The sequence below is a fragment of the Protopterus annectens genome, chromosome 17.part0 (assembly GCF_019279795.1).
Source record: "Protopterus annectens isolate FY-2018-M chromosome 17.part0, PAN1.0, whole genome shotgun sequence".
Lineage (NCBI taxonomy): Eukaryota > Metazoa > Chordata > Ceratodontiformes > Protopteridae > Protopterus > Protopterus annectens.
Window position 1 is genome coordinate 544,019,502 of NC_056751.1, and position 25,857 is coordinate 544,045,358.

Here is a 25,857-nt window from a genome sequence, read left to right on the forward strand (position 1 = left end):
TACGACTGATAATGTGGACTACAGATTGTTGCAGTATATAGTTACATGAACAACTTTTTTCTTCAGCTAGGCAATACTTAGTACTTATATTGCAAGCAGTTTGCAGGGCATGGACTCCTGAGATTATATTAGAGGAAAGATAAATGGGTCTATATTAGAACATCGAAAGTTTAATAGTTCAAATCACTAAAGGTCAACCTTTATTGATCAAGCTATTAAAATTTTGAATGTTCATAAAAATAAACTACTTAAATATACCAACTCCGAGACTGCACTACATTGAAGGAAACAGAAATCTCCCCTTACGGAGATTTCTGTTTACCTGTTCAATGTTCTCCACTCGCTATTCTCATGTCGACAATGTTGAATTCGATATTGTCTGCTTTTGAGAATATAATATAGACCCAGATAAACTTGTTAACACCTTCTCTAGCAATAGACCTGATCATAATAGTGCTTAGGACAGTGCTTATTATTGGCTCTCACACTAGGGACTAACAGTGGACAGTACTGGCCAGCAAAGAACAGCAGCTGAAGATAAAACAGCTTTGTTTCTGCCACTGTTTATGCCTTCTAGCTCTCTGTCTCATATTTTTGCTCTGTCTCATATTTTTTTTTTGATTTTCTCATTGCAGTTAGTCATTGATGACAAAAATAAATAGTTTCATACTTCTTTTTTGTTCAGAAAATGCATATATATGCAGAGCCTTTTGTTCTATTAATTTTTTAATTGAATAAGAGCAGTATTTAAAAACTAACTCTGATTTTGATCATTTGACCTGCCATTATTTTTGGTTTTGACCACAATCATGAAGCAAAAAAGCTGATAGGTATACCGTTACCTGTTTGGCAGCACCAAGTGCTGATAGTGGTAAAACACTTTGTATGCCTGCAACTTTTATTTTATAACTCATAGTATATGTTGCATATAAAGCTCCATGTGCTACAATACCTGTTCACCTCTCAGGTTTTAAATTTGTTGACATGCTGTTGCTGGCACATAATAAGCCAGTTATAACTGGAGACCCGACCACAATCCTCTATATTGTACTGGTGATGTGGAGAAATAGCCAAGAAAATGATTATTCACATAACTATTGTGATTATGTTTGCTTAACCACCACAACTGATTTGTTTACTGAACATTTTTGCACTGAAGTACACCAGTAAAAACATATGAAAATGGGTCCTCTTTTAGAAATAAAATGGTGTTTTTCTAAGCCTTACAGGTGATGAATGGCTTATAAATTGATTGAGTTGGAAGTTGTTTTATTTGGCTCCAGTATTTATAACTTCAGAATATTTACGTTTATAGTCAAGGGCATGAGACAGAAACATAGCCTGTACATAAGCATGCCTAGGCCCAGCTGGCTGGCACTTTCTGTTTTGATTAGACAATCCTAGACAAAGAGCTGGTTACCTTCCTGCTCCTTGTCTTGGTTTTGTCTTGTACTTTATTACTTTCTTCTTCTTTTTTTTTTATTGCTAACCTCCCTCCCCTTCCTAAATATTTCTTTCATCCCTGAGCCCCATCATTCCCTAAGCAGAGTCCCATGACCCACTCATTCTCTGCTGTAATGTTTAAATTACAGGAAGCATCAGCAGACTTCTGCATACAGGTCATGTGAGTTGTGCCATCCACTGAGCATACTCAGAAACATCAAAGGGATCGATGTGCAATGCTCTACTGTGGTACATGTCCATACCTCCTTATGTGATGTAGTCCAGTGCCCATGGTCCCCCTGAAATAAGCACCTCCTTGTGATCCCCAGTCTACACTGGTGAGTCCGCCATGAAAAGTGTGCCTAAGAGCATGACCCCCACCTCACTTCCCCAGTGCTATCTGCAGAAAGTGCCACAGCTGTTTATTCTTGTCTGGCACCTTTGCAAAATTAAGTCTTTATTCCTGTATGACAATGGAGCTGGATTGTCAAATACATTGTTAGCTTCCTTTTTTATTTCTGACTGGCTTGATTTTGTCTGCCAGCTATATATCACCATCTTTATAAAGTATTTCTTGACATTGCCCTAATCCATCCCTTTTAAACTGTCACATTTTGCTCTTGTTTTACTTTCTTTCCCCCTCTCACCAAAATTCTAAATAAATAAATAACCTGTTGGAACCTGTTAACTCATGTGAAATATTTAAATGTTTTAATGTTACCCAGCCTCTTTAAATATATATGCACTTGAGTATTTTATTCTATGTATAAATGGCTTTCTCTATATACATGTCACAACTGCAGTGCCTTTCCCTGAAATCCTTCTTGTGTATCTATGTACGCACACGGTATCCAGTTATGTTATTATTTAACATTTATTTCTACCTTTTCAAAATATTTCATCCCTTTTCCATACTAATTATAAAGCACAGTGTCTCTGTTTTTTGTTTGTATATGGTATACATGCTGTCATCATATTATCCAGTTATCTGCTGAAAGAGCTCACATGTGCAGACTACATTTTTATTTTGCTGCTGATCCTTCATAAGAATGACTTATACATTATCTTTTTTAAAGAAGACAAAGAACATCTTTTTTTTTCATATTGTCTGTGTATACTTTGAAGGTCTTTTGTACCTTGATAATACCTTTCATAATCTGATAACAGAAACTGAACACTTTTGATGGAATATCGAAGCAAGGCTGCTATGCCAAAACTGAATAAATGAATGAGAAGAAATAGCTATATTTCCTTCAACAATGTCGAATACAAAAAAAGTGTCAGTCTAATACATACTGTTTAATTTCCCCACCTCTTATTTTTGTCTTCCCTATATTTCTTACTTAAGCCTGATACTTATTAATTCCTTTTCTAATACAATAATAAATAATTAACAAATCATCAAACAAATAAATAAATAAAATGCATAGTGTTTGAAATTAAAGAAATAACAATTATATGCATTGCACTGTACTTTTCTTTTCTGATTCCCTTCCAAATTTTTTTCTGCACAATATGGTAAACCCACTTAGTAAAACATAAATGAATAAATAAATAACTTTCTATTGTAAAACAACATTAGAGGCTATATTAACAAGGATCAAATTCCTTGTTATATATGCAATAATCAGTCATGAGTAATATATGCTGCAATTCTTAGGTATGATGGTTTTCATACAACCCATGTAAAATATCATAGTGGAATTTATTTATCATAATGCAAGATCAGTACGGTTTTGCCAGGTTCAATAATAATAAAGAAATGAGCAAAACAGGCCTGCTATATATGTTATGCGACATTTTACTACATTATGTTTGTTTGATAACATAAGGAGACAATAAGCTTGTCTGGTCATTCTAATGCCACTTTATTCCTATCTTCTCCTGTACCCGTTCTGCACCTGCCTCATGCCATCTTGAATGCCTCCATAGTTTCTGTCTCCAACATCTGGTCTGGTAGTCTGTTGAACATATTAACCGTCCTCTCAATAAAGTATTTCCAAAGATCTCTGTGACATGGTTATGTGTACACAAACTGTATTCCCTTTGTCTCTTCTGGTCACTCATGAGAATAGTTATTCCTTTTTATTTTACTTTTTACATGTGTATATTCATTTGCTTATTTACTATTTACTTAATAATTTTAGATTTTCTAAGAATTGCAGCTTCTGTAATCCCTTATCCTAGTTATAGTTATTGTGGTTTTCCTCTAGACTCACTGTAACAGCTCAGTAACAATAATAATAGTGATGTCACTCCTAAACTGAACTTTAATCATTAAAGTTCTAAATTTTGTACTTATAAAATGTCCAAACTTCTGCCTGATACCCATTATGGTATGTTAACTCTTTAACTGTAAAAGAGCTATTAATCCAGTTTCAGTGTTAGTGATTTAACAAAGTGATTGGATATGTACTTGTTTCTTCTTTTAGGTATAGATGCATAATTTCATATGTAAAATATATGTGATTTTCCATTCTCTGATGCAATTACTTCATTTATTTTGATGTTTTATACTAGTATTATGACACATCTCCAGCGCATCTTTTGCAATGGCAGATGCTTTCACTCATTTATTATCTGGCTAAGCTAACTGATACCACCACCCCCAAGATTTTGAAAAAAAATTACGTTAGAGTGTAAATTTAATCATACAAGGTTTTTAATAGGATCATTTGATTCTACTAGCCATAAAGGTCATAGGCGGCCACGGTGGTGCAGCAGTTAGCATTGCCACCTCACAGCAAGAGGTTCTCCGGTTCGATCCTTGGCTGGGGTGTCTTCTGTGTGGAGTGTGCATGTCCTCCCTGTGGTCATGTGGGTTTCCTCCGAGTGTTCCGGTTTCCTCCCACATCCCAAAGACATGCTATAGGTGGATTGGACACTCTAAATTGGCCCTAGGTGTGAGTGTGTGCATGTGTGGGTGTACCTTCTGTGTGAAGGTTGGTCGCCAGGCTGGCAACTCGATACTGTAAAACTCCACTGCCAATCATGAGGGGACAGGTGATCCACTGTGGCAACCCCTAACCGGGAAAACCCCGGTAGAAGAAAATGACCTTAAAGGTCATGAAAAAAGAATGCTAAATATATTCAGGATTTTCTTTGAGAGGAAATATTGGTTGGTCATAATAACTTGGATTAAATCAAATAGATTACACTTTAGACAGAAATACTTTTAACATTTTCTTAAACTTCATGGTATGGCAGTGTAAAATTGTTTCATGCAAGCATCTAGAGTTTACGATTAGAGGAACTTTTACAGATGAGTTTACATTTTATTTGGTAAATATCATTGATTTATTATACCTATCTGACAAAATCAATTCAAAATACAATCCTTTTGTAAATAATTTTTAATCAAATACCTGGAATCATTTTGGATTTTTTTTATAATCAAATTTATTATTTTTTTTCTTTGTTGGCTAAGTCGTCTAATATATCATCGTTCTGGATAAAACTATAAGGATCAAGTGAAAGATCAGATAAATAAATCATGGTACCTCTTTATTTCCTTAGTTAACCTAAGTAAAGTGCATTTGAATTTCATCAGCTTTAATCAAATATTTCATTCACACTGCTTAGTGGAACTTATATTTTAAATCAAGATTACTTTTGATCAATATACTTATTTTGTTATCTGTTATAGAAAAATGTGTTCATGAGCTGTAAAAGGTTTTAATTATATTAACATTTGAAATAGTCTGTTGTTACCTCATTGAGAATAGGAACATTATAAACATTTACTCAGTTTAGACAAAATCAATAGAGATGTTGTTAAAGTACACTGGCCATAAGGGAACTAAGTTCCACTGACCGTAAGGGAACAATGTCTAGTACTATTCTTATGAAAAGTCATAACTCAGACAGGTTCCTTGTAATGTCTTACATTCTCTTATAAGATTCCTAAATACTGAGAGGTTGAAAACAATATGCTTCTAGACAAAAACCCTGCAGCAGTACTGGGTTTGATTCTTACAGGTTCCATTTGCCTACTGAGTGACTCTGACCAGATCACTTTATCAGACACTGCTCCAGTATCACCCCTGAAAAGAGACTGTGTGTGTCCAGTGGGATGATTACCTGATTAGCAAATCATATTATTTTTCATTATTAATATAAATACAAATAAAATTACTTAAAAATATAGTATTTATAGATAATATTTTACTCAAGAAATTCTAATTATATGATAACATCTGTCCCAAAATATTTGTTAATGTAATGGGTTAAAAAGAAGTTTTTGTTTTCATTATAGAGTTCTGAAGTTTAAAAATGTACTATCAGGGCCAAACTATCATAACCAATTTCAGTGCAATTACAAATGTGTTAGCCTCATGATCAATTTAGATATCAGAACTGGCTGAAATGGATTTTAAATGATGAGTGGGGTGCAAGACAAGTCATTTAAATGCATTTATTTTTTGTGAATGGAGAGAGAAATTTGTGTAGCATGTTGGCTTTGAACATGTAGAGTATTTTACAATAAGTGAGGTGTCAGTATATATTCTTAGATTGCTGGTGGTGATAGCTGTTTTTAAATCTAGATCTTACTGATCATTTAGAGTGAATCTGTATTAAACATGGCATGCTTCTGGTTTATAATCTAATCTTTAATGGTTTAAAATATCAACCTCAGAAATTGTGCCAATGCTCTTGCTTGTTTAAATGTTGTCTGGTTGTCTGGTAGCTCTTCTATCTTATTTTCCATGTGCTATAAAAACATAAACAGTTTTTTATACTTTGAAATCAGTTTATATAGAAAATGTGCCAATAATGCTATGAAATCTAACTGTTGTGAAATTGCCTGCCTCCCTATTGCAGTGTGACAGGGATTCTAACTTTATACAACAGTGCACTTTCAGCAAACATTTCAAACTTGACTTCAACCTAAACTAGATACTTTTTGTTGTATATCTTTAGGCAATGAATTGTCTAGATAAGGGAGTGTAGCATGCATAATGTAGTGATAACATAGTGATAAAAGTTTTCATTCATTTATGGCCATCAGTAGTTCCTGCTCCTGCAGAGAATGCAAAATATCTAACAGTTTTAATATAATCAAAAACAATGGACTGATGAAATCGTCTGGTGTTGAATAAGATTCACAATATTTTTAACACCACGTATCTACCTAGTTTCCTTTATTCTCTCATCTACTTATATAAGGACTAGTACAGATATCAACGTGATGCGAAACTCTTGTGCACTACCAGAGAAGGTGTGCAATGCGAGATTATTTATAAGCATTTGAAAACAGGATGGAAGTTTTGGAAAAGTTTTCTTTTTTTTTTAATTTCTTAATTTAATCTCTTTAATTATGTTTCTTTCTCTTAGTTAACATACCCACATTGAGATTTTGCTGGAAAGAACATACAGTATATTGTCTGATGACAGTAATCATTTTACACTGTAGATTTTCTGAATTTCATTAACATTTGACTAACATTGGTTCCCAGTACATATAATTTCATACAACTGATATCAGTGTCGTATAAAAATCCATAAAGTACCCCTGTGTGTTTTACTCATGGGTAGATACACAGCACATTCATAAGTGTGATATAGGAGTCAAACTTAAATGGTAGAAACACACACATAATTGACCTGAGGATGCAGTTAGAGACTGAACATGCACTTTGTAATTGTGCAGTTCATAGCTGGTTTATAGCATCTTTGTCCATAATGTCCCTGTAAACAGCAGGTTAGAAATCACCAGTCCCAGCTACTGCAGTGTCCCCAAGTCATAAATCTCAAACCCCCTGTAACTATAACAGAATGTACTTCTACACTGTGCTAATCACTGTTCCCAGCAGTTCTTGCATTAGTTACTGAGGTGAGTTAGATCCCTCTTAGCTCAGCACATACAAGCAGATAGTCACAGTCATACAGACAGTCACACATACACACAAGTACATATACACAACCACACACAGTCATGCACACTGACACACAAACAAATACACATACACACAAGCACACAAACAGACACACACACACACACACACACACACACACACACACACACACACACACACACACACACACACACACACACTCAAGCACACAGACACATAAACATACAAACATACAAACAAGAACAAACAGCACACAGAGAGACAGACTCACACATACTATCATATAGCAAGGGATAGTTATAACACAAGATTCCATGTAGTATGTTTATTGAGTTAGTGTGTTGTTAGTATGTGGATGGGATGAGGTGACACTGCGTAAATGTGGCTTTTTTTAATATTGCAAAGTATGGAGAAATATTTGGTCAGTAGCAGAATACTATGATTACAAAGAGAATGGAGCTTTTGAAGGGTAGTGATTAGACACTTACGAAAAATGCTTTATTTCATTTTTTGCTTCATATCACTGACTTTATAACTACCAAACTCAGGTTTCTTCCATTTTATATAAAAAGTCCCCTTTATCCAAAGCATTTGCAACCAAGACAATGGATGGGGAAACCTGAATGAGCATTGCATTTCATTGACAGTTACAAATCAGTAAGTGCATATGACTTACTTTGTGATGCACTTCTGCTGAGATATGTAGTGCTGTAAAATGCACTCTGTACAATCTCTATACATACTGCTGGCAACCAATTACTCTGCCACTCCTGTACATGGTCCATTATACCATTCAGTCTCACACGATGGATGACCTGGTGTTGGCATATCCCCACACCCTCCACCCCACATGCAATGTAGTCTTTAAAGTATTCATCAAGTATAATTCTGGCTGTGATCCAAACACTCGTACACATTTCTAATCCTGAGCTTATATCACTTTAATTGTGTAGCTTATCTCTGCACCAGTGGAGCTGGTGAAGGGATGGCTTTTATTTATCAAGAAAATTATATATGAAGTATGCATATGCTGTATATAGGGACATGATGGCAGCAGTGTTTCTGAGGGTTTGTGGCTTTAGTAATGGGTTCTCATAGGTATAGGGCTTTATCTGCTACACCTCAGCTTATCGAGCATCTGTTTGATTATTGCAGTACACAATCATGTATTGGTGTTATCATATTCCAAAAGCTCCTGTTGGTCCATCTGCGCATTTAGATCTATAAATGTTCCAGCTACTCTGCTGTGAATTTAAAGACATGTATGCCAATGCTGATCATGTTCATTACCGCCCTTCAAGACCATGACTAGAATCGGCATATGTGTTTTTATATTATGTCATAAGGACTTTTATATCATGATTTTAATCTGTCAGTTGGTGCAGAAGATTAAAGCTGTCAGCTGTAATTCCTTTGGTACAAAGTTAGATTCCCTCAGACTTCATTTGCCTACTGTATGCCTTGGACAAGTCATCCCTGGAAACAGACCAGTCCAGTGGGCCTACGTGGTTAACAAATAGATATTATTACTGAAAATAGGTTTACTAAGTGAAAGAATATAGTAATCCACATTTGTAGTTCTTAGGGTCCTTTCAGCTTTTCCAGAAATTCTGCTGAAAGATTTTTTGATCAGACCAATAGACATTGATATAAATGTATGCCTGATAAATATATAAGAGAAAATTAACTATTGAAAGCAGTGGAGTGCTAAAGATTAATCCAGTTTAAATTTTCCTATGAAGGTACCTGCACAAACAATGCAACCGAGGACTGTCGCTTACCAGGTGGAAAGATCGCATCTTCCTGTTCAGTAATGGCTGATTATTGGTTTGTCTTTGACAAAAATAAGCCATACTGTAGACCTCCAACACCTACATCTACCACAACGCGCCCACCAACTTCAATAACACCAGCAACAAAATCAACATCTCCTACCACTACAACACCCTGCCCACCCTCGCCACTTTGCAAGCTTATTCTCAGCAGGTAAGATTCTAGAATCAGATATTCATATCAGGATAACAGTGGTGAGTGAAACCATAAATTTGTTTTTAATTTGGGAATGTTAAATGAGTCTACACAATAAAAGTGTTAATATATAAATTCTGCTCAGAATGCACTTTAGACTAGTGACCTCTTAGTGAAGGCTGGATAATTACAAGTTTGAATGTGCCATTGAAGAAATATGTCACCAAAAATGAAGGAAACATAAATTACTGAAAATAGAAACAAAATGAGTCCCAGGAGGAATGTACCATGTGAAATAACAGCTATTGGGAAATTAATCAGAATTCATAAAGTGAAGACACACATGTATTCTACTTACAAAAACACAATCATACAAATATGTATGCAAGTATGTATGGATTCATACATGCATCACTACCTCCAATACTGTGTAACGTGTATTTCAGCAACTGTCTCTGCAGAAGCCCCTACAGTAATGTAAAGATGTGCTCATCATGGGATCCAGTGCTGTGCACCATGTGTGTTAACAACTGTCTCTGCAGAAGCCCCTACAGTAATGTAAAGATGTGCTCATCATGGGATCCAGTGCTGTGCACCATGTGTGTTAACAACTGTCTCTCCAGAAGCCCCTACAGTAATGTAAAGATCTGTTCATCATGGGATCCAGTGCTGTGCACCATGTGTGTTAACAACTGTCTCTCCAGAAGCCCCTACAGTAATGTAAAGATGTGCTCATCATGGGATCCAGTGCTGTGCACCATGTGTGTTAACAACTGTCTCTCCAGAAGCCCCTACAGTAATGTAAAGATGTGCTCATCATGGGATCCAGTGCTGTGCACCATGTGTGTTAACAACTGTCTCTCCAGAAGCCCCTATAGTAATGTAAAGATCTGTTCATCATGGGATCCAATGCTGTGCACCATGTGTGTTAACAACTGTCTCTCCAGAAGCCCTTACCATAATTTAATGATGTATGTGTCAGGGACTACAATGCTGTAAAACATATGTGTTAACAACTCTCTGTGCACAAGCCCTCACAATAATGTAGTGATATATGTAATATGGGCACCAATACTCTGCATCACATGTACTGTGAATTCTCACGGTCTTATGCAAGACACATAACCTTCAGTGCTATGAACTCCTTTGCCCAAAACCTTAGAGAACTCTAATGATGAATGTCTACAGTGCTTTGCACCCTCTACATTAGAACTCCCTCTCCTTACGGCAGTAAAACAATGTTTGTCTCACATTTTGCACTACAGCATGCCTCCTCTCTCCTGGGACATTTCCACAGTTGCTTCTGATGCAGGATAGACATGCTGCAAGTTGTGAACAGTGTAGAAAGTACACCCCCCCAATTGCCCATTTTTCTGTGTGACTTCATGCCAGTGTCATACCTAAGAACCATATAGGAAAACCATTGCTTAGTGCATCAAGATGACGAATAGTACACAGCAGTGGTGTGTGATCTAACAATCATTTAATTGTCATGTATATTTATCACCAGCAGTCAGGGTCATACTTCTGTTTCTAAACTGCATATCTGCCACCTTGGAGATAAAGTTGTCATCTACACTAATATTAGGTTTGTTCTCTGAATACAATCTGTGAATATCAGCCATAGTTTCTATTAGCTATTTCTAAGTGTATGAAGGCAACAGACAAGTACAGAGGTCAGAGTGGATGTGAATAAGTACCAACAAAAGTGCTTTCTGCAATTCAGTTATATGAAGAATGAGCAAAACTATGCTGAAGGGAACATAGTACCAGCAGTCCAACAGACAAGAAAGTGAGACCACTGTTCTCATTGCATTCAGTTATTTATACAAGGCATCTAGCTTGTTTAAAAAGTTAAACATGTATCCATTTGTATTTAGGTCCGTAATTTTCACAAATCTACTCTGTCGAACTCTTACAGAGTAACAGAGAGACTAAGGATTGTAGATAATAAATGTCAATATACTGCTCTAACTTGAGTGAAACAAGAATTTGTAATGTGGATATTTCTAGTCAAAAAAAGTTATTTTAAGCCACACACACACACACACACACACACACACACACACACACACACACACACACACACACAATAAGTCAATAAATAAACTAGTTATTATTTCTATTGATTCATTAAAAATACAGTTATTTACTAAATAAACTAGCTATTATTGGATTGATTTGTTAAAATATATTAGTCTCATTAGCTAATAGTTCAGGCTGTGTTTTTGCATTTTGCTAATATAAACTTGTGCACAATTAACTTATTTTTTAAAGATCTCTGACAAAATTGAGTTGACAAGCAAGATACAAAATGTATTATTTTGTTGTGCTAAGGCATTCTAGTATTTATTAAAATTTGTTCATTTATATGATGTGTTATGGCAGGAATGCTTTCTTTTCATAAAGTATGGCATAGACAAAACTGTAGATTACAGCTTACTTAAACTGACTTTAAAAATTAACTTTTAAAATGTATTGGTTTCATTTGTTATAGAAGATTCAAATCCATCTTGAGCTCCTGATGTCATTTACATACCCAAGAATAAAACATAAGTTCATGACTGATTACATAATTGTATTATCATTTTGAAGCCAATATCTCCAATTCCAAAGCAGTAGTCCTCAAGTAACTATGTGCTTAGTCTCTTTGCAGAGTGCCACAAAGTAGTTCCTCCCAATCCATTCTTTGAAGCCTGCCATTATGATCACTGCCACATGTTAAATTCCACAGTGGATTGTTCCAGTTTGCAAAACTATGCTACAATGTGTCTCCAAGACCGCATCTGCATTGACTGGAGAGGGCATACAAATGGGTCATGCTGTAAGTATCCTGAATATTTCTTGATAATTCTGTTTTGTTGCTTATAAATTTTTTTTTTGTTACCATATACCAGATTATCACTGGTAAATCTCTTAGCACCTTCTTTATTTGTATTTAAAGGAACAAACAAAAGATAACAAGATTTGTGATCCTACACAAGCCTGTAAACAGATCTTATACTATCAGGAAATCAGAAAAAATAAGAGTCTAGCAACACTTTCCTCTTTATAGTAAACCACGCGGAACATACCAAGTGTCATGAGTTTGCTACTTAAGTTCCCATGCAACCAACATGTCATCTGTGATGGGAAAAGGCAAGTTAGAACAGTTGACACTGTGCACTCACCATTAAAAGGAAAGGTACATAACTGCAATTTCAAATGCAGTGATATGCAATTAATGTTCTGCAATTCTTAAAGCAAGGCCTTCCAGAATATAACTTTCTTGTACCTCAGTATGCTGAATGCATGGAAGAATTGTATAGGTATCTGTGTGTAGGGGGAATGGGGAATAGGAGAGTCTCATATCACCTTCACAGTTGGTCAAAATCTTGTTATGTCGCCATCTTCATTATGCATGGTTTTAGTTGTAATCCATTTTTGTATCTATACTGCTTTTAATATTCAATACATTTTAGTAATAAGTATTTAATAGCAGCCTGAGAAATGGTGCAATGGATAGTGGTGACAAAGGTAACTGAGAAGATGGAAACATTCCTTCTTGTTATGCCAAATGTCCTGAAATGGGTAAACAGAAAGAATAAGCATATGCCTGTGAATTTTAAATGATTTACTGCCACCTGTGTAATACAGCATCAAACACAGGTAGCACACCTTCTTCCATGCAGGACAGTCTCCTTTTCTGTAGTACCTACATGCATGTACTCCTGAGCCTGTTCTGTATTAATCTGATCATGCATGGCAGTCACTCCATTCCTCTATGACAGATTAACATATTGTTAGCAACAGACTTGTATAAAAGCTTGTCATTTGTCCAACAGATATCTCCCAGTTTAATTTCTCCAAGTCTTTTGGGTTTCTAATACCATGATGAGAATATCAAAGTCAAAAGTCAAAGTAAACTTTATTGTCATTCAGAATCACACAAGTACAAAAACCGAATGAAATTCCGTATCTCCAGACTCAAATGTGTAGATGTCACGTAGGCTTAATACAACAATGCATTAATACATACATAACTACTTCCTATATACCATAATGTTCTAGATAGATAATCCTAATACTGCACATAAATTAAACTCACTTTAACATTTATTATTGAGTGTTCTCTTTGCTTGCTTAAGTATTCCACAGTACTGAGGTAAGATATTCCATTAAAGACTTACATTAAGTATTGCCAAGAATGAGACATTCATGAGTATTGCACTGTGACTGAGTTTCATAGTTTCATAGTTTCATAGTTTAGTACTAGGCTATCTGCCCTGGGGCATTTATAAGCCTAGCCATAGTGATGTGGCTTTCGCCACCCCATGTAATGGTACAAAAGTGTACAGAATAGATTTAGAATACTGTGCCTCTGTCTAGTAGTGACACAGTGAAGACCCCCTTACATAATAGAATTAGTTTACTGTGCTTCTGTCTAGTAGTGACACAGAGATGACCCCCGGGGTAAACCTACGATCTCCCATCCACTCGTCAAGATTTCTCTTGAAGAGAGTCAAGAGGGGCTCTGCCTAACATGAACTGGGATTCTGTTCCAGAGTATGGGAAGCCTCTGAGTTATGAATCTGTCCCTCCAGCATGTCCTATTCATATTTGTACTGAGGTTTAAATCTTTAGCTCTCGTGGTTCTGATGGATTTGGATTTTTTGAGGTGGAACATGTCCATCAATTCCTGATTGGACATGGCCTTGTACGTCAGGCACAGATCACCTCTGAGTAGGCGGTATGCTACTGAATAGAGCTGGAGTTTCTTTAGTCTGGCAGCATATGACATGTTGGAGACCCTTGATCCTCTTGGTGAGGTTCTTTTGGGGTCTCTCCAGCTGTTGCAAGTGCCGGGTGAGGTACATACCAAATGGGGCATTGTACTCAATCATGGGCCTGATAAGGGAGGAGTACAGGGGTACAATGACCTCCTTTGATCTGGATGTGAATCCCTTCATGATAAGGTGGGCAAGGTAGAAAGTCTTTCTAACCACTTTGGCAACGTGGGTGTCAAATGAGAGGTCACTATTGACTTAGGTCCCCAGGTCTCTGATTACTTTTTCTGTACTCAGTGGGTTACTGTCTATGTGATAATTTGTGGGTACTTTGTTTTTCCCAAAGGGGATGACTATACATTTTTTGGCATTTAGTTTAAGGCCATGACTCCGGCACCAGTTGTCCGTTTCAGTTAGGCCTTTCTGTAGGATGTATGTGTCAGCTGGTGTATCGACTATGGCGCCTAGTTTGCAGTCATCTGCGAACTTTGTCAGCCACAACCCTCCCATGTTTGCTTTCACATCTGAGAAATAAATGCCGAACAAGAGGGGTCCCAGGACAGAGCCCTGTGGGACACCACTTGTCACTGGCTTTGAGTCTGACATGGCTCCAGCGATTTTGACTTTATGGGTTCTATTCTTTAGCCAGTTTGCAACCCATCGTGTGACATATGGATTTACATTCAAGCTGTTGAGCTTATCTATGATGCCTGAGTGGGGTATTGTGTCGAAAGCTTTAGCCAAGTCCAGGTAGGCTGTATGGACTGCTTTGCCCTCGTCAATGGCTCTAGTGACTGTTTCAAAAAAGTCAACCAGGTTCAAAAGGCAGGATATGCCCTTTATAAAGCCGAATTGGGTGGGATCAAGTGTCTGTAGGTCCCCGATGTCTCTGTTTATGAGTTCCATAATGATTCTTTCCATAGCTTTGCAGACTAGGTTGGTTAAGCTTATGGGGCGGTAGTTACCAGGGTCTGTAGAGGTGCCTCCTTTGTGGAGTGGGACCACTGTTGCTGTACGCCAGTGTTCAGGTACATATCCTGTAGTAAGGCTAAGGTTAAATATCATTTTTATCTGCGGGTTTAGCTCCTCTTAGAGTTCATGTAGCATGCAACCCGGGATACCGTCAGGTCCCATTGATGCTGTGTTTTTAGCTTTGCTGAGGGCGGTTCTCACCTGGACATCTGAGATGACAGGGAGGTTACATTCAGCTGGGATATGTATTTCATCTTTTGGGGGTGAGGGAGGGGAGAAATTTGCACTGAACCTGTCTGCCAGAATGTTGGCAATATCTGTGGGTTCAGTGTATTTTTTGTCATTGTGAACTAACTCTGAGCATATCTGAAGGTTTCCGCCCAGGTTTCTAAGATAGCAGAAGAAGGCCTTGTGGTTATCTTTAGTATCCATAGCGATTTTTCTCTCAAAGTTGGCCTTGGATTTTTTTATGAGAGAATGTAGCTTTCTACTAGTGCTGATCAGAGATGCCTTCTCTTTATGGGATTTTGCTCTGACGTGCAGTAGCTTCCTTCTTTTGTTATACAATTTGTTTATGGATATATAAACTAATGTTAGATATTGCATGATAATGAGACATTTCTCTGGCCTTAATACTACCCCCTGATGACCAGTGATTTGGCTCAACTTACTGAATATTGTACTAATATTGGATTGAGACAGGCAGTCAAGGTATTGCACAATTTGAGATGGTCTTCCACATTGAACTGATAGCTCAGATGGTCAAGCATGGAGTGTGATTGTTGTCAGAGTTCAACAGTCTGATGGCCTGTAGGAAAAATCTGTTTCTGAATCTCGTAGTTCTGCATCTTATGCTATGGAAGCGCTTGCTAGATGATAGGTACACGAATAGTCTGTGAGCATGGTGGGTGCAGTCTTTATTTATTCCTTTGGCCCTGCCTAGACACATATCTCTCAAGTGTATTTCCCATTTTTGGGGGTGAAATAATAGGGTGCCATGAATTCCTGAGGGGCTCCTTCAAATCCTGATTTTGTTTTGCTACCCTTGACATGTTTATCGTAGTGAATCATTGCTCTTGACTCAGGTAACTGACTGTTGCATGCAGACAGTTAGTGGAGTCCTAATTATTAAAAAACCTGGCAAAAACTGCATTCCTAAAACTGAGATTGTGTTATAGTCCTTGTCCTGCTGTCTATAGATGTAAGAGAGTGAGAGAGAGATCATTCACATTATTATTTTACACTTACTAAGTAGCTGTTTAGCGAGTGTAAAAAAACAAATACAAAAAAAAAAAAATGTGCGTGCGTGTATGTCTGTTTATGTTTCTGTCTCCATGTGTGAGTGAATGCATATATGAAAGCAGAACAGAATGTGTGTATGAGCGATCGAGAGAGACAACAATCTTATATGAGTGAATGCATATATGAAAGCAGAAGAGAATGTGTGTGTGAGAGATCAAGAGATTGTGAGAGTGATCTGAATGTATGTATGAAAGCAGAAGAGACTGTGTGTTGGAGAGAGTGAAGCGTGAGAGCAAGTGAGTGATCCCTTGGCAGCAGTTAACAAGTGTGTGTGTTGCTGCATAAGGGGAGGTTTAGTCATGGAATAGGTAAAGTAGGGTTAAGAGTGTGTGTGTGTGTCTGTGCATGTGTATATGTTGATCAGAATGATTTCTCCAAACTCCTTCGGCAGTAACAACTAAGAACCATCCCTATAATTTTAACGTATGAGGAGCACATCTTAAATAATGTAAATATAGCTTCTGCTGCAAAAGTACAAAAAACAAATACATATTTTGACTTATCAGTGTACTTCGTAAAAACGGAAGTGCCTGTCATGTCTCTCTGAAGTCTGGGCAATACAGCAATACAGCATCAGGACTCTGTTTTTGGCAGTATAAACTCATCGCTGTATTAAATGGCTCGCAAGAATATTTTAACTTATTGGTTTTAAACTTTATGTATGAATAATTCCCAAACTGAACATGTGCACACATTCCAGATGGATAAGAGCATTCTCGTACAGATACCTCATAGTAGTCGCCAATTTGCTGAAAGGAAAGTTCATACTAAGGTGTACATAATGATGAGTAAATAGGTGGTGCTTACTGTAAAATGTGTAAAAGTCAGTCAATAGTATCAAAAGTTGAAGTTTCAAACTTCTTCAGAAAGTGCAGTCTCATGCTAAACATAAATTTTTTAAGTGAAGTAACGTTATACTCAAAAATGTCCCTGATGTTGGGATGCCATTCATCCTTAAGTTACTATTTTCCCTGCTTTTTCAGTAAAGAACATTACCCAGTTCGCTACCACCCCCAACTCTATTGGCCATTTTGTTCTTCCACACTGACTGACCTGTTTATGAAAGCAGCAGTCAGACCTGCCAGGATAGCATCAAACAATAAAGGCTTGGTAAACCTTTTATGAGCAGACAGCTTTGCTTGCTTCATGGCTTCACGCTACTCAGGAATGCCAACAAATTGCTCAGAAAAGTTGGTTCCCCAAAATTAAAGCATGAGTTAAGTAACAGGCTGTCTGCCAGAAAATACTGAATGGTGCATTTAAATTGCATTTTTTTTCCCTTTTATTTGGGATAGCTGTATCTTTAAGGTTTGTTTGGTGTTCGGTCAAAGGGCATGATGTAGCCAATGATGGCAAGAGCTACTCGTCTCATGAAACTGCTAAAAAGTGCACACTAGCACTTTCATAGAAAAATTTATTATTTTATGAGAAGAGTGGCTTACCAGCAACTACAGAAGACTTTTGTTTAACTTTGGAGAAAAAAAAAGAAATGTGAGACAGTAAGTGGGTGAAATGCTCTCTGTATTAAAAAAAAATGTGATACTTGCCACATTGTAATTGGCATCACCTTTCTCTTTTAAACAATGATTGCACTGAAAATTTGCGGTGTTCTGCGTCAGCTTACTTCCCCACCAAGATGTTAACACGTGCTTGTTTTTTCTGTACTAGACAGTGTCATCAGAGATCAAATCAAACAAGTATTTATTTTTAACATGACAGTTTTTGATTTTGTGATATTTGTTCTGTATATTGTAGATCTTAAAATAAAATATGATTATTTTTTGCATACATTCGAGCCTTATGACTCGACCACTGATAAATACAGGTTGTGCAACTATTGGAAGAGGTTGGGAGGTAACCATTAATTTCTTAGTAGAACTGAACAGAACTGTTGTACTGCAGATATGTGTGTGTGTGTGTGTGTGTGTGTGTGTGTGTGTGTGTGTGTGTGTGTGTGTGTGTGTGTGTGTGTGTGTGTGTGTGTGTGTGTGTGTGTGCGTGTGTGTGTGTGCGTGTGCGTGTGCGTGTGTGTGTGTGTGTGTGTGTGTGTGTGTGTGTGTGCATGTGTGTGCGTGTGTGTGTGTGTGTGTGTGTGTGTGTTTGGGGATTTTTTTTATAATTCTGGCATAGTAGGACTAATAGTAGGACTAATGTGTATTTGGGAGAAGTAAGCTGTAATGCAATATGCAGTGATCATACCTCTCAATCTCTCAGAGCAAGAAATCTGGACAAAGCCAAAATAATGCTGGAAGAAAGGCCCAAAAATAGAGGCAGATTTTAAATATGGCTCCTGTAAACTCAGATAGTTGCTAGAATAACAGGTTTTGCATTATTATGTATTTTTTGAGGGATATGAAGTCTGAAATTCAAATGTCTGTCATTATTTAGTAGAGTGGATGGGGTTACATGATTATGTATACAAATGTTATGTTAATGAGTGTCCCAATTTTTGGCCAGTTGTACCTACTTTTCATGGGCCTTTGTCCAGATTTTTGATGTTTCCAGGTTTAGAGGTATGCCTAGACATCTGGATATGTGCAGGTCGTGGATTGCTGGTAGCATGGTCTTGATCATAAAATCATAGGAAGTTACTAGGCTATTGGCCCTGAGGCCCTTATAAGTCTAGCCAAGAGTTTAGCCCATGCATAGACAAATCAGAACCCAATGCCCCTGTCCAGCAGAGACACAGGTGGAATCCCGGGAATGTATTTTCTATTTCCCATCCAGTTATCCAAGTTGCGCTTAAAAAAAGGTAAAGAGGTACTCTTCTTGACGTGGAGAGGGAGTCTATTCTATAGATGGGGGACACAAATCTGTCCTGGCAACAAGTCCTATTGATGTCACAGACCACAGCTGAGGCTGCATGTGTGGATTACTTGAGTGGAGCTTGACTTGCGGATATGAAGCAATCCCATTGAGGGGGAGGGCTAAGATCACCTTGTATGCCAGACAGAGTTGACCTCTGAGGAGTCTGTATGAAACAGAGTAGAGAGATAAAGCTTTTTAGTATGGTAGATTTTTGAGGCCCTGGATTCTCCTGGTGAGGAGCCTCTATGATCTCTCCTGCTTCTGCCATGTTTTTTGCGAGGTACATGCCAAATGGGGCATTGTACTCAATAATGGGGCTTATAAGGGAAGAATACAGGAATGTTATGACCTCCTTGTCCCCTGGATGAGATACCCTTACTTATGAGGTGGGCCATGTAAAATGCTTTCCATACAATGTAAGCAACATGGTGGTCAAAAGTCAGGTTGCTATCAATCTGGGTTCTGAAATCCCTCACAACTGACTGTGTGCTTAGGACATTGTTATTAATGTGATAATTTGTGGGGAGATCACTCTTCCAAAAGGAGATGATGATGCATTTTTTTGTATTCAGCTTGAGGCCATGTTTCTGGCACCAGTCATTTGTTTGGGTGAAACACTCTTGGCGGATGTCCACGTTATTAGCGGAATTGATGACAACTCCCAGCTTGCAGTCATCTGCAAACTTGGTCAGCCATAGTCCACTGGTTTTGGCCTGCACCTTAGAAAAATATATCCCAAATAAAAGACACCCCAAGATTGAACCCTTGGGTATGCCACTCAATACGGATCAACTGTTTGAGATGGCTTCCTCTATTTTGACTAAGTCGGTTCTATCCGTGAGCCAGTTAGCTACCCATCTGGTAACATACGGATTGATGCCTAGTTGAAAGAGTTTATCTATTATGCCCGAGTGGGGAATAGTGTTGAAGGCTTTGGCCAGGTCAAGGTAGGCAGTGTGCACTGTCTTTCCCTTGTCCATGGCTTTGGTGACTGTCTCAAAAAAGTCAACCATACTTAACAGACATGACCTCCCCTTGACGAAACCAAACTGTGTGGGATCAAGTGTTTGGAGGTTTCAATGTTCTTGTTAATGAGGCCCATGATAATCCATTCCACGGCATTGCAGATCAGGCTAGTTAGGCTGATGGGTCTAAAATTTCCCAGATCGGTGGATGCTCCACCTTTGTGTAAAGGGATGACAGTGGCTGTCCTCCACTCAGCTGGGACAAAGCCAGTACTCAGGCTTTGACTGAATAGGTCACCTAATGGTGCTGCAAGTTCCTGCCTGAGTTCATGTAGGATGTAGCCTGGGATGTTATCGGGTCCCATGGAGGCTGTATTTTTTTTCCTTTGAGAGAGCAGTGATGACCTGATCCCTAGATATAAGGGGAATGGGGCAGGTACTGGGAATGTCCTGATTTTTTAATGGGGTGGGGCAGAGGGGTTAAATTTTTGCTGAATCTGTCAGCCAGCAAGTTTGCTATATCTATGGCATTTGTATATGTGGTGTCTTTGACTACCAGTTCTGAGCAGATCTGGGTGCTACCTTTGAGATTATGGACATATGTGAAGAAGACCTTATGATTGTCTTTACTAGATGTGGCCAATTTGGACTCGAAGTTTGTTTTGGAGGATTTTACCAGTGCTCTTAATTGCTTGTTTAGGATAAGGAGAGATTGCTTCCAATTGGGCGCCCGCTCCTTCTTGGTCCTGGACAGCAATTTTTTTTCTTTTGTTATAGAGTTTATTTATTGCAGATGTCCACCAGACAGGTTTACTCTTCCTTGTGGAGGATGATTTAATCCTGTCAGGTATTTCTGATTCCATGCATCTATATAAATTTTTGTATAGTAATTTGGTATAGTTTTGGATACCGGTGCCAGTTCCTAGAAAGGGGGAAGAGGCTGTGAAGCTGTTTATACCATCCCTCAGGAGACTTTAATCAGCTTTGGAGATGTTTTTTTGTTTGACTCTAGCTAGAGGGGGGTCGGGGGAGATGGTGACTTCAAATGTGACCCCTTTATGGTTGGATATTACAAGGGAGGATGATACTGCAGGTATGCTGCAGTGGTTACTCATGTTGGTTAATACCAAGTCCAAGATATTATCATCTCTTATGGGGGTATCGGCTAGCTGTTCCAAAGAATTTGCATTGACAAAATTGATGAATCTCTGGGCATTTGTGTTTTGGCATGAGCTGTTCTTCCATTCTTTACCACTCTCTGGAGAGCCTTGTGCTCAGAGATAGAGCAGCTTTCATACCACACTGTGACTGTGTTTGTCAGGATGTTTTCTATGGTACCCCTGTAGAAAGTTGTGATGGACCCAATTTCTAAGTCAAAGTATGATCAGAGTTTGTAAAATTAGTATTGTTTCAATCTTTGATGTTAGCAAAAGTGCTCTTTGAAGCACCCGCAGTGAGCCAAGAACTGATTCCTTCCACAATTCATAAGGAGTTACATGTATCATTTATATATCTAAACAAGACCGTAAATTCTTTTTTATGAGAACCATTGCTCCTTCTACTACTGGAGCTGCCTGAGTATTCATCTTCCACATCACTCTTATTTCTACCTGCAACTCCTGGTATTTTATGACATTGTGTTTCTCTGTACATAAGACACTGTAATCACTGGGTGTAGCAATTTCAACAATAACTGTTACTATGTCTCTTTTTCTCACATCTATTTTTTGAACTGTTGGTAATGGGTGATCCCATGTGATATCAATTTAAACATTCTTTCTAATGCTTTGTGGCCCATGTTTCCAATGCTTCTTAACCTCTTCAATATTGTAATATATGTACAATCACCAGTGCAACACCATGCCACATTATTATGCCTTTCAGTAACTATGCCCTCTGTCATTAGTGTATCACACCCAGCAACAATATGTTCGACTGTTTCCAGTTCTGTTGTACAGGACCTGCATTTGTCTGTTTCTTCCATATGTTCAATGGACATTGTAAACCAATGTATACATAGTCCACTGTCCTGGGCAGCTAATATCAACCTTTCATCTTTTGGATTAAATTCACCTCCCCTTAACCATACCTGTATGAGATCCTGATCAACATTTGGTCATTCCAGTAGTTTCCTGTACTGGCAGCAACATTTATGCTTTGTGCACATTACTTCTCATTTCAACATTTTCTCTGGATTCTTTCTTTTGTTTTTTGGCACATTCAGTTGTTGCCTGATTTTTGTCTCCTTCTGGTTTGGTTTCCATTCCTGCTTGACATGGATATGCTTCTGCTAAACTAGGCAGGGAAGTCATCTTAGATTTGTTCTCTTCGTGTTTCAAAACTTTCACTATGTTTGGATCTGATGAGGTCAGCAGATATGTATGCAGTCTTACAACTGCAGATCTATTCATGCAATCAGTTTCAAGGAGGTGCATACCTCCTTCAGAAAGAGGGATATTTAATCTTGGTATACACTGATCATTTTTTAAGTGCAAAGTATTTTTTCTGTTTTCCTGTCCAACTGATCCAATACATTTTGGGGCCAGTCAGTCACCCCAAAACTTCTTACTGTTTACTTCTTCTATCCATTCATCATCTTTGTTATGTTCCATGGGGTCTTCATAGATATTTCACCAAAATGTGTCTATTTCTTCTTTTTTTGGTGATGTTTCTGTTCCTTTTCTTTGGTTTCCAATTTTATATAAAACTTTTTGGATCATCAATGGATTGCTTATTTTGTACTTTTCCTTTGTATTTCTTGCATATCTTCTAAGTTTTTTTCTGCCTGTGCTATCTTTAGTTTATTATTTTCAATAGAGAACTTTAAATCCTGGTCTTTTCATTGCTTATATCATGTCTATCTTTCTAAGTATTTTTGTTGATCTGTTCCCTCTTCTATACTCTTCTTACACTGACACTTCTTGTCCTAATTGCTTTATAGTTTCTCTATTCGATACCTCCATGATGGCATTTGATTTTCTCTTACTGCCCTGTATTTTTGTGGTAAGACTTTATCTGTTATTAATTTTTCTGCACAGTAATGTATCCTATTTACTTCTGTTATATCACATGAATTTCTGTCAGTAGTCTTGATCACTGTGTCCATTTGTTTTATTAGGCTTCTAAAATTTTGGGTCTTATTGACTTTCTGTAATCTGTTTCTTTCATCAGTCTTAATATATCTATCCATTTCTATTAAATAAAGCATTTTTTCCTTAGATCTTTTTCTTCTAAACTGAGGGTACATTCTTTATTCTCAGCTTCTTGTGGGCATTCTACAGAAAGTTCTAGAACATCTTCCTGTGACATATTCTCTTAAGCTGCATCTTGTGTCATCCATTGCTCTTTCATATGAGATCTCGTTGGCCTATCACGACACAACATTGACTACATCAGGTTGCCACTGTTTCCTGTTCCTTCCTTTACTGTGCAGCTCCGGCTAAACTTTTGTACTGGTTTCCTACTGAAGGCTCCAGAGTATCTTCATGTGGCATCTGATCAGATGCTTTCCATTTCACCTGTTTCTCCTTAATTTGTGGACTCACTGTTCCATCATGTTGTGACATTACCAGTGTTGGATTGTCTACACTAAATCCTTCAGGACTTGGGTAATCCATAACTTCAGTTTCTATTTTCATAACTTCTCCATTACGAATTCCCTTTTCTATTTTCTCCCTTTGCTTTCTTATTGTCGTATTGTAAAAGTTTCCACATTCAGATGCCTTTGCCCATATTTCTCTTCAAATATCTTTTGCTCTGCTTTTTTGTGTTGATTAGTGTTGCTTTCTCCTTTGCATAAATATTGCACCATATTAAGTATCTTTTTCTTTCCCATGTCCATATTTCTTCTTCAGATGTCTCACCTGTTTCTCTTTACTTTCGGGACTCACTGTTCCATCATGCTGTGACATAACCTGTGTTAGGCTTTCTATATTAAATCCTCCACTTTGCTGGCATTCCATAACTTCAGCTTCTGTACCATCTCCTGTGTCAGATCAAATGGTTTGGAAAATTGTACACTTGACAGCATTCCTTGAATTTATAGTACTCTTTGAAAATAGGTGCTTTCTCTAATTCTTTAGCAAACCTGATGTAACCTGAAAAATAAATGATGTTGTTTATAGGTATGGAGCAGCAAAATTGTGTGTTGGTTTATATGTATTTACTAGGCCCTTAATCTGTGAGGCTGTTATGAAGTCTGTCCTTACATTCCCATGGTAGTTTCTACTCCTTACATTTTACATTTGAGTATCCCAGAGATAAACAGAACAAGAATATGTTGAAATATTTGCATTTTTCCTAGTCCATGAGGGACAAGGGCTCCTGCTAGGGTTTATTTGTGGTTACACATCCAGTCATCCAAATCACATTTAAATAAAATAATATAAGTATATTGCTTTATGTGGAGTGGAAGATGGTTCCATAGAAGTGGCATTTCCTGTGATACAAATGGTCTATTATGATCAGTGCACTACTCTGGTAAGCAAACTAAATAAAAATAAATAAATGCATAAATAAATACATGCATGCATACATAAATATATAGCTAGCCCTACAAAAAGTTCTAGTTTTTTTGCAAAACTTCTAGTTATTTTGCAAAACAGATTAAGATCCCTTGAGCAGGTGTTCAGAATTTCATTAGACTTATGAATTTGTAATAAATCTGACAGAATAGGGTCTGTTGAAGCTCTATTTGCGAGGCAGAGGTTACCTTTTAGTAACCTGTATGATACTGAGAAAAGGGGCAACACTTGGATATGGTCTGCATAGATTTTCCAATTTAGAACATTGATTTTTTTTTTTTTTTTTTTTTTTTTTTTTTTTTGAGAAAGCATTGTGGGCATTCCTAGTTGTGACAAGTGTTTGGACATACAGAAAGAGGCGATATATTCAATGGCTGCCCTAATCAGTACAAAGTGCAATGGAACTATTACATCTCTGACCTTGATGCAGTAAACTGTATGAGAAAAAGGATTTCCTTATAAACACTAGATACATGTCAATACCATATATAACACAATTATGATAATACTGACAGATGTCTTTCTAACTGGTCTTGAGACCTTTTTGTATTTTTTAACCGCTACCCGTCGCAATGGAGTTTTTGACTCACTAGTCTCACATTCTGCTTTAGAGAAGTGAAGAGGGACGCTTCCAATTAAGATTCCATCCAGCACACTCTTCATGTGGAAGTGCTGAGCCAGTTTAAGTGCACCTAACTCTTCTACCTAGCAGGTACTTTGCCATCTGAGACGCTAGTGAATCTCAGGTTACAGGTTCTCTTGGGAAATTCCATGGCACTCAGCAGGAATTCCCCTGGGAATCTCACTTTATTTTATTTGTTAATCTGGAAAACCTACTATCCACATGTGCCTGTTTGTTAGGTTTACCGGGCAGCACTGCTTGATTATGTAAATTTCTCAGAATCATGCTTTAAGCACATGAAAACTGAAAGATTCAAACCCAGAACTATAGGATGAAGAACATTAACATCTCATCTGTGCTACATTGCCAGACAAATGTTGGTACAATGATTTCAAAACAAAGCATCTACCCCCACCACCACCACCACCACCTCCAATGGCCCTGTCCCACTGGTACTACTACATGCATCTGGTTGGCCAAATCATTTTACAAAGGCAAGAATTAGGCATCCCCTGGCTAGGCAATAGCCCTATCAGCAATTCATTTTATTGATTTATTTATTTATTTAAATTTGTTTGCAGGGGTAGAACTCTTGTTCAAACCATGACTAATTAGAGGCTAAGCCTTGATTAC

At 37.6% G+C, this 25,857-nt stretch overlaps 1 protein-coding gene across 1 annotated transcript in view; it reads left to right on the forward strand.

The window, feature by feature from the left end:
• LOC122791457 (mucin-2-like) overlaps positions 1–25,857 on the forward strand; it is a 508,385-nt gene that overhangs the window by 392,964 nt on the left and 89,564 nt on the right. Inside the window, exons 37-38 of the mRNA XM_044059202.1 lie at positions 9,041–9,284; positions 11,912–12,090. Coding sequence (XP_043915137.1) covers positions 9,041–9,284; positions 11,912–12,090 — 423 coding nt within the window. The remainder of the gene's footprint in view (positions 1–9,040; positions 9,285–11,911; positions 12,091–25,857) is intronic.